Source organism: Anser anser (assembly GCF_964211835.1).
Source record: "Anser anser genome assembly, chromosome: 2".
Lineage (NCBI taxonomy): Eukaryota > Metazoa > Chordata > Aves > Anseriformes > Anatidae > Anser > Anser anser.
In genome coordinates this window covers 140,974,261-140,990,350 of record NC_139721.1, presented here as the reverse complement: position 1 = coordinate 140,990,350, position 16,090 = coordinate 140,974,261, and the positions used below count along the sequence as shown (strand labels likewise).

At 41.6% G+C, this 16,090-nt stretch overlaps 1 protein-coding gene across 7 annotated transcripts in view; it reads left to right on the top strand.

Moving 5' to 3' along the window:
- Nucleotides 1-16,090, top strand: part of RSU1 (Ras suppressor protein 1) — a 100,883-nt gene that overhangs the window by 59,331 nt on the left and 25,462 nt on the right. The window contains exon 9 of one of the 7 annotated variants that reach the window (XM_083823597.1): nt 15,060-15,180. The exons of the other annotated variants lie outside the window; for them this stretch is intronic. Coding sequence (XP_083679723.1) covers nt 15,060-15,165 — 106 coding nt within the window. The 3' untranslated portion in view covers nt 15,166-15,180. Of the gene's footprint in view, nt 1-15,059; nt 15,181-16,090 lie in introns of those variants that run through there. 7 annotated transcript variants of the gene reach the window in all.

The window sequence follows — 16,090 nt, the reverse complement described above, 5'->3', positions numbered from 1 at the left end:
AATTTAATGTAATTGTTATATATGGCATTACAGAGTGGTAAACAGCTTTTTGTGCCTGCTGGGGCTTTTGTTGCTGTTGGTTTGTTGGGTGGTTGGTTTTTGTGTTTGTTTTTTTTTTTCTTCCACCTAATGATGCCAACAAAAGTGACCTGGCGGTTTTCCTTTAATTAAAATGAGCCTATGTGAATTAGTGTGTGAAAATCACGGGGTACAGCACTAATTGGAGTTTAGGCAACCGCTTCCCTAACCTCTCACAGTGAAACTTCTAAACAAAACGTTTCAGTTTTCTTTTTAGTAGCCTGAAAGGTTTTCATAGCTAGATATAATAACGATTCTTGACCTTTTAGGACAAATACAGCTCTTTTTTTTCCTGAATAAAACCTTTACAGCATCATTCATTTGTGGCTGGTCTTACCTGTGGTTTTGACTGCTTCTGCTCCTAGTTTCGGCAACAAATATCCTGAGGACCCGAGAAAAAGACTTTGTGTTAAACCCATGACCCATCGAGCCCAGCAGCCTCCCTGCAAGAGCTGGTAGGAGATAGCGTTCAGGGAGAAGACGCCAGACTCCCAGCACCCAGAGCTGTTGCATTAGGGGTGCTGGAGTCATATTCCTGTTGTTCCTTTTATCATCTGTTTGTGGACCCGTTGTCCATGAATTCATCTCATTGTTCTTTGCAATTTCTGAGGCCATGTGCCATCATGGTCTCCTGCACCAGCAGGTTCTGGATGTTCACAATCTGTGGTGTAAAGTGCTGCCTTTTTTCTGTTTGAACTGATCTTCCTGACTCCTTGTGGGCCAAACAATGTGGAAATGGGGTTGGTTATACGTTAATATTGCATTGTTCTGCTAATACACAGAGGCAGTGGCAAAGAGTTGTCATAGCTGAATCAAGCATTCCTTTTCAGATGAGGCACCATAAGGCAGAAATGAACAGCGGTGGGAGCTGAGCACCACTATTTCTTGTGAAAGTTAGCCACTTTATATCAGGTAGCTCAGTGCATCTTACCCCTGGATGTGCTAAACCACAACTTGAGGAGTACGGGTGTGGGGAGGGGGTTTGTAAGGTGGCAGGAAGCGTAGGGGAGAAGGGTTTGTACAGGAAAGGGAGTGATGAATTATATGGAGCAAGCTCAGGATCTTGTGGTGTGCTGGCAGCTGTGCAGTGTATGGAAGGGGACAGTGAGTGAGGATGGTGTGGCCTTGTTGAGCTGCCCCGGGGATGTACGGGGAGGGGGTGATGTCTGCAGTATTACAGTCAGGCAAACCTGAACGCCAGGAGTGCACTAAAAGGATTTACTCAAGTATGATGAACACTTGTTTCGCTGAAAAAAAAAAAATCCGGATCAAGAGTAAAGTAACTGATAACGCTGACAGTTTTCTAATCTCTCTAGGCTATGATTATGTACATTCTGGAAGCTCGGAAGTCAGATGTTTGTCTAGGATGCATAGAGGTAGCAAAGAATTCTGACAGCGTTAATGGCTTTTCAGTGCAGAATTCTAGGTGTCCTAATTGAACCAGAAGTGCTGAAGGTTGCCATTTTGGAGGAAAGCACTCCTGCATAGATTTTGAACACCGATTATCAATCTACACTGCAGTAGACTAGATCAAAATCAATATTTCTGCCTGGAATTCACACAGCCTCTTTGAGAGACGAGATTAATATGGTTACTGTTCAACTCCATGTTCTCAATCAGCTAAGTATGTGCACTTGTCATTCATATTTTGTTTTTAGCTTGTTATTCTGACAGAAAAGTCTCTGAGGAATGAAAGGAGAGCCAGTTTGAAGAGTAAGTGATGTAACATTTACATATTTTCACACTGTTAGGGAAGCCGGCTGTTAGACTTTGAACATTATTTATTCATTTGATGCTGCTATTTGTTACAGACCCCTGAAATACGTTACTGACAGTAACTAAACCATCCATCTCGCCTTAGGATTTCTACTGATTGCTAATTTTGTTGACTAGGTGGTGCAAGAAGTTTAAAATACGTTAAAGCTAAAAAGACAGGATTCTGTTAGAGTTTTTTTTCCTAATACTGTGTTTTCATAGTGAGGTGCAAGAAAGGTTTGCGTTTTGTTTTGTGTGGTTTTTTTTTTTTAATGTTGGCACATGAACTGAAAAAAACATCATGTTGTAGGCCTTGCAAATCATGCAGATCACTTCAGTTTGTGCTGGTGTGTTCTAAAATCATGCAAATGAGCTTGCTATCATGGTTGTTCACCCAGCGGGCGGTAATACAACCATCACATTCAAAGGGGCTGAACCAACCAACTCTAAAAGCAATTACTGGCAACACTGATTTTTCTATTAATTGGCTGAACCCTTTGGAACATGACATTTCTAAGGACAGCATCTGAAATGCATTATTGCTTTTATTGCTGTTATGATTATTAGAATTTGGATGCTACCAAAATATCCTGGATGATGCTCAAATATGACAGTTCCTCATCTTGAGAACGGAGGAGTCTGAAAGACGAAGCAATGTCAAAGGGAATAAACATTGCCCAAGTGCTTTATAATTTCATGATTACTTTTTGATAAACCCAATGAAAATAGTGAAGTATAAGGGGGTAATTGCTTTCCATAGAGTGTCAGGAGAGGTTTTTCCGTACATGGCTCAGTGGAAGAACATCAGGAGTTCACTATGTGGGAAGTGGGTAAATAGGACTATGAAGCCAACATCATCGGTAAGGCAGATGAAACGGCATTGGCAGGAAAGGAAGGGTGCTCCTTGTGTGTCAGGTTGGACTTGGGCAACTGAAGAGACTAACACAAATTTGAGCACAATGCAGTGAAGAAAGGGTGCTGCTTTTGGTAGCTTCTGGTACGGACCGGAGAGGTGTGACGTAATCAGAGGTGAACTATGCCTTTTGCTGTCTGGATAGCGGGGAATGGCTTGGTCTAGGATTGTTGTGGACTAAACAACATCAGGATTCAAAACCTATTTGCTCCAAAATTAATCTGTTTTCTCGTGGAAGGATTTATTATTTTCAGGGCTTTGCAATAAAACTTAATTTGCCCAAGACTTTATTCACGTTAACCAACCTATGTTTATTTCATTAAAGCTTTCAACCCCTTAGAGCTCTGTCTCCTTCTGTCGTTACCGTGCTTATTGCACTGGGCACCCCATCAGAGGTGTTACATGATATAGTTAATAGCTATATATTCGCTTATAGATGCCTACACCCATAGGGCATTAGTTTTAGCACTTTACTAGATCAGAGAATGTGTATCCACATTTGGAAAAGGACTCTTCAGAATAAACATGAATTCTTGAGGATGTTTTCAAGTCTTCAGCCTATTCCTGACCTGAATCCGAATAAAGAAAAGTTAAAGCATTGGCTGTTTTTCCTAGAGCAGCTAGTGTTGCTGTGAGCAAGATCAGAGCTTTCGGTAGGAGACCTCTGAAGCAGAGTTTTCCTGAAAGTCTTCTTCAGCCCCACTTCACACTGCTGCAGGTCAGATCCTCTTTCCTCCTCTGCTGCTTGTTTGGCAGAAGTTCTCCCTACTGCACAAAAGGTTAAAGCACATCTCCTCCCACTGCTCGGTCCTGAGGTTGTGATATGAGCAGTAGCTAGCTGGGACTGAAGGAAAAAGAGAATGAACAATTACGTGGTCTGAGTAACAGGGACGAGCTACATCAGTATTTATATCAGGCGCTGTTTGTTTTTTTTCTCCAAATTCTACTTACTGTACTACTTGTCAACTGACATAGTCAGTCATAGTTCGGATAAGGAAGTATTCCTCTGACAAATTTTAAACTTGTGTATGTCACAAGAGTAGACAGGTACTTTTTTCTGTAGGCATGACAGCATGGTAGTGATTGAGAGGGAGTTGAAGAGAAGGTAAGAGTGCAGGAGGCTCAGTTACAATTAAAAAAAAAAATCCACCATTGATGATTTTGATAAATAAAATAACAATGTGAGTCCAGTATTTTTTTGTGTTATTCTCATTAAAGACCAGATTTTTTTCTCTTCCTCTTCTTCACAGAGTTGCAATATGCTTGCAAACAGGTCAACTTTTTTTCTCCAAGATAATCCCTCCCAACTTTGTCTATCTTTCCTCGTAAGTGAACTTCTCTAGCCTTTCATTTTGTCTGTTGTTCTCCTCTGGACTTTCACTGACTGGTTCACATTTTCCTGGCAGCTGGACACTGCCTGGAAATAGGGCTGACAGAACTGAGTGCAGTAGGCGCGCTCCTTCTCCCGTGTCACATACAGCATTTCCTCAGCCATGTGGTGGCAACCACTCACTTTTAGTTTCTGTCCCTCTGTAGTTCCAGAGCTCACGCTGCAGACCCAGAGCAGCAATTCCCAAGCAGGTATTCCTGCAGCTAGTACTTCACATTCAGCTCTGCTGAACTAGGGGCTGTTCTTTTCAGGACACAGTAATGGCAGTGGTATTTCTACTGTAAAAGTTATTTTATTTCCCAAAATCATCAATGGTAGTTTTTTTTTGTTTTTTTTTTTTTTTATTGTAACTGAGCCTCCTGCACTATTACCTTCTCTTTGATATTTCCCTGCTGTCACTCAGTAAATCACCTTTCCTTGGGCCAGCACTCTGTTAGCAGGGAGATGCAACACCTACAGCTCCTTAAGGCGGAGGATGCTGCCCACCCAGAGGTCTGCCACAGATCCTCTGTGAGGTGAGCTCAGGCACGTTCGGGCTGCCTCAGCCTTCGTGCATGCACAGGGGTTGGGCAATGCGTGGTCTTTAAGGTCCCTCCCAACCCAAACCATTCTATGAGTCTCTGAAGATCCATAAACCTGATGATTTTGGGGCGCACAAAGCGAAAACAAGTGTGTTACACTACTTAGTAGAATTATATAAAGAACTATCTAAGTGTTTTGTTGCCACATTGCCTCTATTTACACCTCTTAGATTTTGGTTTATGAGCAGCAAAAGCAAACTGTCACTATTTGCTGTAAATTGAAGCTTTTAATAACTGTGTCTGTTCTACAACATTTGTCAGCTTTGAATATTCTGTCAGTAGAAAATAAAAATAGCAGGAAATCTCAGCAACAGTGACACTGAAAATTTATCTGCTTATGCTCTAAAAGGTGTAAAATACAGGCTTCAGGAATAAACATTTGTAGTTTTCCTTTCACAAAAGTAAATTTGCATTTACTGTGGCTAACAGTAAACTGTATGTAGGTCCCTGCCAAAATAAATGATAAATTATTTTTATGTAATGGAGTTATCTAAACAAAGTACTACTACACCTTAAATGGTAAAAGATGGCCAAACAGGTATTGTTTGGCAGACTTCAGCGTGAAGTGCACTGTTGAACATGAAGATGAAATAGTAGAAATGCTTTGAAGAGTGGTTCTGCTCAGGAAGAGAAATGTTTTAGCATCTTGTAAAACTGGCTATCAGCTGTTGTGCATGGTTGTTTTAAAGTTGTTGTTTTATTTTAAAAAATATTTAATGTGGAAATATTATATGTTGAAAATAATAAAAAGAAAAAGGGGTTAGATATGCTATCTATTGTACGTATAGGAAAAATGTGCATATTTTGTTGCTCTTTTTTTCAGCCTCACTGAGGGAGATGCTCTTTTGATACTTGTATGGAGTTATTTTTAATGTCATGTTTGCTTTATTGCTCAATAGCATTTTTCTTTCATTAAGTAAAAAAAAAAAAAGGCCATTTATCAACTTTTTTTTTCATTAATGAAACATGTTTGAAGTAATGGTACAAACTCAGAAATGTGTTTTATTTAGCACTGAATCTCTTGTTACAGAACAGGAATATTTTTCAGCGTCACTGGCAGGAGTTCTGCTTAGCTGTAACTGAGGCGTTCTGCTTGCGGTGGGACTGGATCAGTTCTAGGATTTGAAGTTCAGATAACCAACATAGACCAAAATCAACATGCTCTTATGATGAAATATGCATCAGCCTAAAACACTGTTTCCCACCTGATACAGTTTCCCTTTCAGACTCACTTTTCTCTCATTTTCTTTGTAAAATTTCTAATAAGTTCTGATTTGATTCTTAGCAGGTATTCAGGAAAACACCTATTTCCTCTGGTCTTTCCTTTCAGTAGAGGGATGGCGAACGTTTTAATTGTGGTCCTTTTGTTGTGGCAGTCAGAAAGCAAGTAGGTATCATTCTCCTTAGAAATAAAATCAGCACATTCACAATCCTCCTTTGAAATTTTGAGGCTCATTTTGCCAAAGGATGAAACAGATTAGAAAGAGAAAAACGCTTTCCATGTTAGGAGAGGGTTTACAAAAATTTTCTCCAGTCAGAAAAAACTGTTACAAGATTGAATTCCTGTCCTCTGCAGATGTAATTCTTGTGTGTCAGAGCCTTCAGTCTGCTGTCAGTGTCTTTCAAGAGTAATACAGGTATGTAAAGGGAGGGGGGAGACTTATGTAGAGAGTGATAAAATTATTCCTCTGGGAAATACTTTTTGTTTGTTTATTTCGAAGCAAAGGTTTATGTCTGTCCCGGAGCGAAGGGGCAGCACGGCCTAGAACAACCCAGCATGGAGCCTGTGACACAGGAGGATTTTTTTAATTTAGAAAAATTAAAAAAAAAAAAGGGGGGGGAAGAATTTGTAATTCATTCTTTATTCTGTTGGGTTTCATTGGGTAGAAATATCATTCTGGATCAACAGTCATGTTCACAATAACTTTTTTTTTGCCATGGAATTTGTTGTGCCAATTGAAGCCCATAAAAAAAAACACCTAATAATCCGTAAATTTCGAAATATTTAGAAGGTTAAGATAATCTATATGGATATATCTAAATGTGATTTGTGTATTACAAGTCTGTAAAACTATAACAAAATCTCTTCAGACTGGAATCACATGGAAAACGAACAGTGGAAAATGGGTACATTGGGTGACCCAAAACCCATCAGTTTTGGATCAATTTTATAGCAAGAACAGTTTCAGATTCAGAGCTTGCAGGTTTTGAGTGGCCTTACTTAGGAATGAAGGGTTCTTAAATTAGCTAAGATAATGAATGCTAGAAAACTGTTTTCAGTAGGGAAATATAAGGCAAGAAATGCAAATGTGTAGAAATGGACTTGAACTTTTTCCTTCCTGGTAAGGAAATGATCAAACATTTCAGTCATTTCCTTGGATATGTTAGGATGCAGATGAAAAGGGAACTTAAATCAGTATTTCTGATAATTCTTGGATTATGAGAAATAATCTGGGGCAGATTTAAAACCGAAGAAAAGGAGATGTGTGTGTTTGTTCCTTTTTTACACATCATTCAGTTGTGTTGCGACTGATAGTGTAAAGCTGTTCCAGAAAGAGAGAAACTGGTGGAAGATAGGTCCATGAAGGACTGGACTGCTAAATGAAATACCTTAAATGTGACCTGAGTTCAGGAATTGTCTAAAACTGATTGCTAGAAGAAAAGAGCCTGTGCCACAGGAGTGAGTGGTTGTGCTGGGTCAAAAAGGCTCATCTGGCCCTGGAGTCCATGGCTCACAGCGTTTCTTCAGGGATGCACAAAAGAACTTGAACACTTAGCTGGTTAAGGATCTTTTCTACTGCTTAATTCCCATGGCAGCAGTATGGACGTGTGCAGAGCAGCAAGCTAGAGAAAGTGCTCTATGTGAAACTGAATTTCTTGTCCAGGTGAGTGTCCCAGCCTCGTTCTGCTGCTGTCTCAAGGCAAAACTGTTCCTCTTCATATCTCCTACACTGTTACTCCCACAGAAAAGACACTGGAGTGCATGGGCTGCCCAGGAACAGACAGGTTGATATGGGTAATGGTGGGATGTTGTGCTACTTACCTACAGAGCTGCTTGCACGCAGCCTTTGCAATGACAGAGAGATCTGCTGTGTATCTAGGAGCAGAGGTCAGTAACACAACTCGCCGTCTCCTGAGCTGGTGAGTGGGTCTGCCTACTCCATTACCTCCCAGGCATCATTTTTGCCCTTGGAAAGGAGCTGTGCTTCCATTTCCTGCAGGTGCCTTGCATGAGGCCAGAGTGCTCGTGTTCTGGGTAAAGGCGCGGTGTTCAGGCACTGGGAGCTGGATCCACTTCAGGTTCTACAGGCAGAAAAACTGGGTTTATTCATCAGTGGTTCCTCTGTGAACGATAGATCCTGCAGGTAGAGACAAAAACAGAGCCCAGTTTTTCTATGAGATGGGGCATCTTCTGGTACCTCTGAAGTTCCTGCTGATTTGGGATGTGTACATGCAGTGTGACATGCCACTTGTGTAAGGTTGCTGACCCATGGTCTACATAAAGAGCTCTGTAACCACTGCATTGCCTGAGAGGTATGATTAATTCAGGGCCAGTTCAACTTTGGGGGCTGGAAGCTATTTTTAAGACCTCAGCTGGCACAAGTTTGCTTCCATGCCCTGAGTCGAGTAAGGTTCAGGGCAGGGGTGAGACGCACCATCACGTGAACCTCCAGCATGCCAGCTGCTCCATGAGACCTGCAGAAACACACCCTCACATCCTGAGGGTTTTTAGCCCCAGCAAAAGCCATCTTCCATTTTCTACGTGGCTGGTGAACACACGCAGGCAGTTCACGAGGGAGCAGCTAGTGAGCTGTACATTCACAGCCCACTTTACCTGTGGTGATGTTCATTGAATCCTGTTCTTACTGCACCTTGGATAACGTAGGGGACCATCATCCATCCCATTTTTGCGTATGTTCAGTATGCTTAGGTCTTTTTAGGCAAGTTTGGAAACACCTAGAACTTCAGAAATATTTTTCCTGTATCCATGAACCCTCTCTCCTCCATTTTGACAGAGTTATAGAAGCTTCAAAGCAGCCGTATAAAGGTATGAAATAGTTTTCTTTTAACAACATATAGTGGCCCCAGTTCTTATTTATGTTTCCCAGACTTGTATCTCCAACACAGTATTTTTAAAAGTCAGATAAAGTGCTTTTATCTACTGGTTATATTTTTTGACGCTATAGGAGATATGTTTAGTTTTTATGTTTGAAACTGCCAGGCTATTTTAGAACCTGCTGAAAAACATTGTCTGAGCAGAGGAGTAATCATAAAGCAAGGCTTTGGGAAATCACAGGTTTTCAGGCAGAGTTTCTAGTAAATATATTAGACCTGTAGTTAGATTTAAAGACAGTGTTTTTAAGGAGGACATGTTATTGCAGAAATGTCACTTGTCATTAAGGCTTTCCTCCAAATGAAGCAAGCTTAGTTCAGTGCATTGTGAGAGTTTCTCATCATCTAAGTACCAACGCACGTAAATGTCGCTCGGATCAGGGCTTAATGTAGGAAAAACGCTTCGCTGGTGTTTGTGTGCTTGTGCTCCCTGAAAGCATCACTTGTGCTCGATAAAAGAACCCTAGCTGATTGTTCTAATACTTTTAAGAAACCTTTTTTTCCCTCTCTCCTGTCCCTGTGTCGCACACTTTAAACTTTGAGCAAGTCTTTCTTTCTTTCAGTCCAATTGCATTGTGGCTGCTGCCGATTTAAAATTTCCCTGTATGAATTGGTTCAGTAACTCCAGTGAATCAGCTCAGTGACAAATGCCTCTCAAAGTCGTCCCTCAGACCTGCTGAATAATGTTCTTCTGTGACAGGTAATTCTGGTGCCTTTAAGACAGGAACTCTCAATATAATTACATTTTTTATTCACACTTGGGTGAGGGTGATCTTTTTTACTTTCTTCACAGTGCGTATGTAAAATAATACGTTGTGTGTATAATTTAATGAATGGGATCGGTTATCCTTTTCACTTCACTACTTTGCCCCAACCCTTAAAAAAATAAGGGAGAAAAGAAAGAAGAACCCCCCCACTTTTTAGTAACAATTTTGATTAATGCATTTCTTCAGAATTCTAGCATCAGGAAATAGGACAAACATTTGGGATAACTGGATTTTTCTGGAAGATCTGCTTTTAAAAGATGACACGTTAAAGTGTTTTTATATTTTTGCCTGAGTTAAGTGATATAGCGAATGTTTTGATATAATATTTGTGTTTCATCTGAAGGCTGTAAATATTTTTTTCAGATCTACCTCAGATATTTGTATGTCTAGCAGAAATTCTCACTCTAACTGAAGCGTATCCATCATTCTTTAGGGTATCCATCACTGCACATCCTGATTCAATAAGATATGATATCTTATTATCCTTTCAGTGAGTCACAGTATTTATGGGTTGAGCAGACATTGTCCAGATGCATCTTCTTTGATGCAGGTATTGTGGGACTTACTCCCCGTACTCCACCTACCTTGGGATGTAGTTGTGTGGTGCTGGGCCATACAAGAGACCGTTCTTATCTGTGAGTGGTAGCAACAGATAACAAATGAGTTTTTGTCAGTGCAGAGTTTATATATTCAGTTCTGTTAAAATAAGGAAGGCTTCGGTTTAGTTTATAGCACTGAAAGGTCTAATCCAAATTGCTAGTTAGGGGGTTTCACATGATTTCTTTTTCTCCCGCAGCCATCATAAAGGCTTGGATTTATATATTTACCCTTGCTTGATTATTCAGTGCTAACTCTCAGTAAATATTCACAAAATATTTATGGATATGGAACTCCTTTGAGAGTTAAAAAGCATAAGGCATATTCAGGTTGAAACTAGTCAAGAAGTCTAAATTGGGATGGGGTGTGTGGCAGTGGAGGTTTTCATGTACAGAAATACGCTGTTGGAAAGATCATGCTTCACATAGCTTTGCATGTAGTTTGGGCATGTCCGTTTAACTGGCAACGTGTGATTAGCTGGAAGTTGTTTTCAGGTTGCAGTTATAGTAATTTTAATACAATACACTTAAACTTTGTTACAAGCCTCTTAAAATAATAATAAAAAACCAGAACAGAGAACCAGATGTGCACTTCTAGTGATGAAAAATACAGTACACGTTTCACAAGGCTAGAGGTCAGTAAAGACATCTTTTCTCAAACTTTGAGGATGTAATTTTAGAAAATAATTGTGGAGATAGGCTTGCAAATAAAACAGGAGGAAATGGGAAGAGCTGTGCTTCTGTGGCAGTAGTAGTTGCTGGTAGTGCAATAAGGGAAGGAAAGTTAATTACAGGATCATAAAAGTCCACAGATGTTTAAAGGATGAACGCGAGAGCAATATTTTAGCTTATTGCAAGTAGTTGTAGGTGGGATATGGACAGTTTTAGCCTGAGTGCTAGGGAAGACCTGATAGCCAGATGTGAGTGAATTAACTCTTTACAACATACTTTCCTCTGAAGTACTTAAAACACATTGTTAGCAATATTTAATAAGGGGGAAAATCTTTCATCCCTCAGAGCACAAGCTGGATTCTGTCCCTTGCTGTTACGGTGCTTGAAGCACTTGGGGCCATCCAATTACAGCGATCTGGTAACCTCTTTGGAGGAGAAAACTGAAACCCGTGTCCTGAGAGATGAATGAGATGGACCTGAGGGCAGACAGCTCGCAGAATAGGCTTTTGATTAAAAAATTACCTCGTTCTTAAGTACTGATTGGGGAATTGCAGAGAAACAGATGAGATCCTGATACAGAGAAATTCTTGCATTTCCTGCTGGAGACGAGTTTTCATGCAGGCTAGAAGCGGCCAAAATAGCTGGCTTTTAGAAACTCCTCTTTGCAGAAAAGTGAGGTAATTTCACTACATTTTTGAGGGGCAGCGGCTAGTTTCCCCAACAGGTGCTGCTGATGGTTATTACATGCTGGTAGCAGCCAAGCAAAAGAGAAAAGTAATTCTCAAGGAAGGCAAAATGCTTATTTCCACGGGGCAGAGGCATGGTCCAGATAATTTAGGAGCTGCATTTTTTTAACTTTTGAAGTCCCCTCACGTCATCCCGCAGACTTGTGAAATTAGAGGTGAGAACTTCAGAAGTGATGAAAAGCAGCAGAGAAATTCCCCAAGACAATTCTAAAAGAGCATCGTTGGAGCCCAGAGGAGGGGAGACGTGCCTCAGCTGAGTTCCTGGCTTGTTTTGGGGAGGGAGGTAGGCAGAGGAGAGGTATTTTAAAGCTGGGCAGTAGGCAGATGTAGCGTTGAGGGGGACTTCTCCGCGTTCTTCAGCGCTCACAGGCTGCTGAAATCAAATAGGCATATTGGTGCTCCAGCACGTACCTTCGTACCACCCAGATCAGATCTCAAAGGGATCTCTCCAGTGAGGAGTCTCCTGGCCCAGTGTGGCCTTCTGTAGCCCGCTTTTGTCCTGCTTGCAGATGGTGAGTGAGTTCCTCTATTCTGGGGATGCGTGGCTGCTAAAAATAATTGCTAGTAGCAGCACAGTGTGTTAGTGGTGCATCTAATGCTCCGGGTCAGCCCTGTGCTCTGAGGTCAGAGCTCATGTTATCGTTGTGTCTCATAAGGCACAGTTACTAATTCTTCCTGAATAGAAATCGGTAGTTCTCCCTTCATTCTTTATGCTGTTACTCAGGCAGGCCTCCTCGTGCTTTCCTTTCTGTAAAACTGCAATGGGTTTTAAACTTTGCAAAACAAATTTCTTCTGTTCTGGTGGGATTTATTCAGATCCCATCAAGTTAAAAAATTAGTCATTCCAAGAGAAGGCCGAGAGCAGCTATGGGGCAGAGCTGTTACCTACATATTATTTCACTTGCAGATCCCCAGCGGTGATCCTGGCCTTTTGACTGCTGCTGTTTGCTGTGCTGTTTTGTATGTCTTGGCTGTTATGTCAGTCTTCTGTTTCTGAAATATATTGTCTGTCCGGCTTGACAGGTGTCATTGCATTATCATCCTGGCTTTGTAGTTGTGGGTGAAATTTCTTGCGAACGTGGTGGTTCTTTCAACTGTCTGATTTCAAGTGGGTGTGAGGTTGTGGTGTTCATTGTCAAGATTTTGACAGGGGTTTTCAGATCTGGCTCTCCCCAAACTCTTTGGTACTCGTAGGTGTTTGAGCCTTCCTAAGAGGCAGTTTAAGTTGATACCTTACGGAGTTAGAGTATTCTTGCCTGTCAACGAAGTTATCATTGTCAGAAGAGGAAAAAAATGTTCCCTCAGAGGGAAGTAAAAAGAATATAGAAAACATTATTAATACTCATAGCTGTAAAATATCCATGGCTTTTTTTTACTGGTTCTTTTTCTGTGGTAGGAAGGAGGGAGCTTCGGGATTTTGTTTCATTTTGTCTGGTTTTGTTCATGTCTGTACGTCTGAACCTTGTATCCTGCTAATTAAATTTAAACCTCATTGCAGGCATTTCAGTGGCTCTTAATCTAATCTGCTGGCATCTTTGCGTACTATGTGTCTCACCAATGTGACTTGATTCTGCGGGTAATATTTCTGAATCATCTGTGGACTTGCTTGTTTATCGCCGTAGCCACTCCATCCATCAAATTCTTGAGGATAGTCTTGACAGTTGATGTTGAAGGCTAGATCTTTTACCATGGAACGTTTTTTGTTGTTGCTTAAAAAAAAACAAAAGTACAAATATAAAATCATGTATGCTGTAAATTCACTGCCTTTTAACCTCTTTAAGTTGTTGTCCACCGGTCTAAGAGGTGAAGAGGTCAAACTGCACAGTGCTTTTCCAGTTCACACCCAGCAAGGATGAGCCCTATCCAGCTAAGTAGAGCACACTTCAAACATTGGTTGTGTCTCTGCTTTGGAGAAAAGTCTGATCCTCAGCATGCCAGGACGTTTTCGAGCCAGCTTAATGAGTAAGAATAACCGTAAAGATACAACAACATAAGGTTCAGCAGTCTTGTGCTGCTGAAGCTCCTAGCTCTGCTTCTTCACTGCTTGTTGTTGTCTGTGCTGCCTTGGCTGGGAATCACATCTTCCCTTTCAGTGCAGACCTGCGGTTAGAGAACGACTCTTCCCTGCCCTGCACTGACACTGACCGCAGCAAAATTACTCCTTTCCCGTGGGTGAGCAGAGGAGATGAGAATCAAGCCTGTAATCCTTGAAAAGAAGAATTGCTTAAATTTGAGCTCATGAATAAGTACTGAGTTCTAATTTCCCACTATTTCTGGTGTTCAGATGGAGCTGGCAATATATTGAGGCTCAATAATAGCTCTGAAGTAGGACTGAAAATGCAGCCTTTGCAGTTACTCCGTTATGACTTTGCTGGGGGCATTTAGACAGTTAATGGGACCCCCGTGAGGAGGTCCTTTTCCTCCTCAGGTTCTTCTTCTCATGTTGGCTGCTGATGCCATGCAGTGCTCTGGCTTTTGCTTTCTTTTAAAACAGATCAAAAAGAGATAAATTGTTATTATGAGATTGTGTGCGCTGCATGGCAGTGTGCGTTCCTGTTGAGTTACTGTGAAGCTGCCTTATTTTAAAACTAAACCCATGCGTCTTAGGTGAAACTTGCAGTTGTGCCCTAAGCCTTGTTTTTAGGTAGTAATTCCATAGTAGCGGCCTCCTGACATTTCTTGGAGAAGCTGGGGTTCAGCTTTCTGAGGTGGAGCAACGTTAGTGTCGTTCTGCAAGGTGTGATGTCTTCTCTCTTGGAGAAAACAGTTATGAAAGAGTCAGCAACACGTCAGCTGTGTTTGGGACTCACATGCATGCACTGGTAGTGTCTTCTGTTTGACATTTGGGAGAAGGTATTTTCAAATTAGCAATTCTGAGCTGTGAAAATGAAGATCCTTGAGAAAAATGACTTCCAAATTGTGGTACGCTTTCCACTGTCTAAAGAATAATACTTTCAAAATAGAAATGATTTTGTATTTCGTATGGCCTGTGAGTAAGGTGATTGTGAATAATTATCTTCTGAGCTCCCTTTGCACTAATGGCATTGTTATTCACAGCTAGAGCAGGAGGATTGAAACTTCATGGCTAAAATATAAAAGAAAAAGGCCACATACATGGTGACTGAAATTTAGTTTCAGCAGGTTTGATTGTAACGGTGAAGTGTTGAGGAAAAAAGAGAGAGAGATCAAAACCCTTCTCTTCCCCCCTTCATTCAATCCCCCTTTTGTCTCAGATGAAGAAGTTGCTCTCTGGGCTCTGCAAGAAATGACTTGTTACCCAGTACTAATGGCTTAGTTGTCATTTCTTGGGTGTTTTGTTTCTGTTTTTTTTTTCATCAGGTCTTTGTGGTCAAGCTGCATGTAGCTACATTTGCGTTTAGGCCCGAGTACAAAACAGCAGGTTTTTATGTTGTTAATGAGGTGTTTGATGTGTGCTTTCCATTTGCAGTTTATCAAAGTATATTCGGGACCATACCTTAGCTGCCCCCCACTGCCTCCTGTTTGCCAGTGGCAACGACCCAGGTGGGGTGAGCCCAGTGATGGGCAAGGACTAGCAACAAACCTGGCTCATTCAGTGAAACCCCGCCGTGGTTATACGTAACACAAAGGAAAGCTGTGCTGCAGCGTGATCTGAGAAGGGCCAGGGATGCCTCCTTTCAGCGCGCTGAATCAAAGGGTTTTGCAGGCAGGCTCGTGTCTCTCACTGCAGCAATTCCTGGCGGAGCTGTCTGGTTTGGACGCTGTTTTGCAAAGCTGCGCTCCCTCCTGACCGGTGTTCCAGTAAGTGGGTCCTGAGGAAAGTCGTGCATTGATCTGACAGGAAAGTTGAAAGATCATTACTGCTGAGCAAGCCGAGGCATTGTTAACTTGTCACATTAACACAGCAGTGTCTGCAACAAGCTGGATTCGTGCATCCTGGTAGAAAAGGAAGAATACTTCCACTTCTAGCTGCGAGACACAGAGTCCAGTGAACCTGTTCTTGTGCTTTTTGTCTTCTGGAGTGTAAGAGTTGCTGCATTATATTTATTTGCACACCATTTGAACTTTTAAGCTGTGGTTACCACATTACTTGTTGGAGTGCAGTTCTGAGCACAGTTCTTAACAGATGGTTTTAGTTGCACTTACGAAAATAACTGCATTTTCATGTTTAGGGATAATCGGTCAGATTCCCTGCAGCAAGCTCGTGCCCAACCGAAAAGGAGACAGAATTATTCCTTCACACCCAGGACAGCTGAACAGAGGAGTGGGCACTCCTGCAGGAGCCGGCACCAGCACTGCAAAAGGAGGAGAGCACTGGGGGCTCGTCCCTTGCAGGGCAGAGCACAGCTGTCCTTCAGGCAGACCTGTGGGGGATCTCACACGAGGGCATTAGGCCCAGGGCTCTATTCACAACATAATGTAGCCAGTAAAAGACCCAGCTGCTTCTTTTCGTACTAAGCTGCTCATGGGGTAGAAGAGAATGTTTGGGGTTTTCGTTTT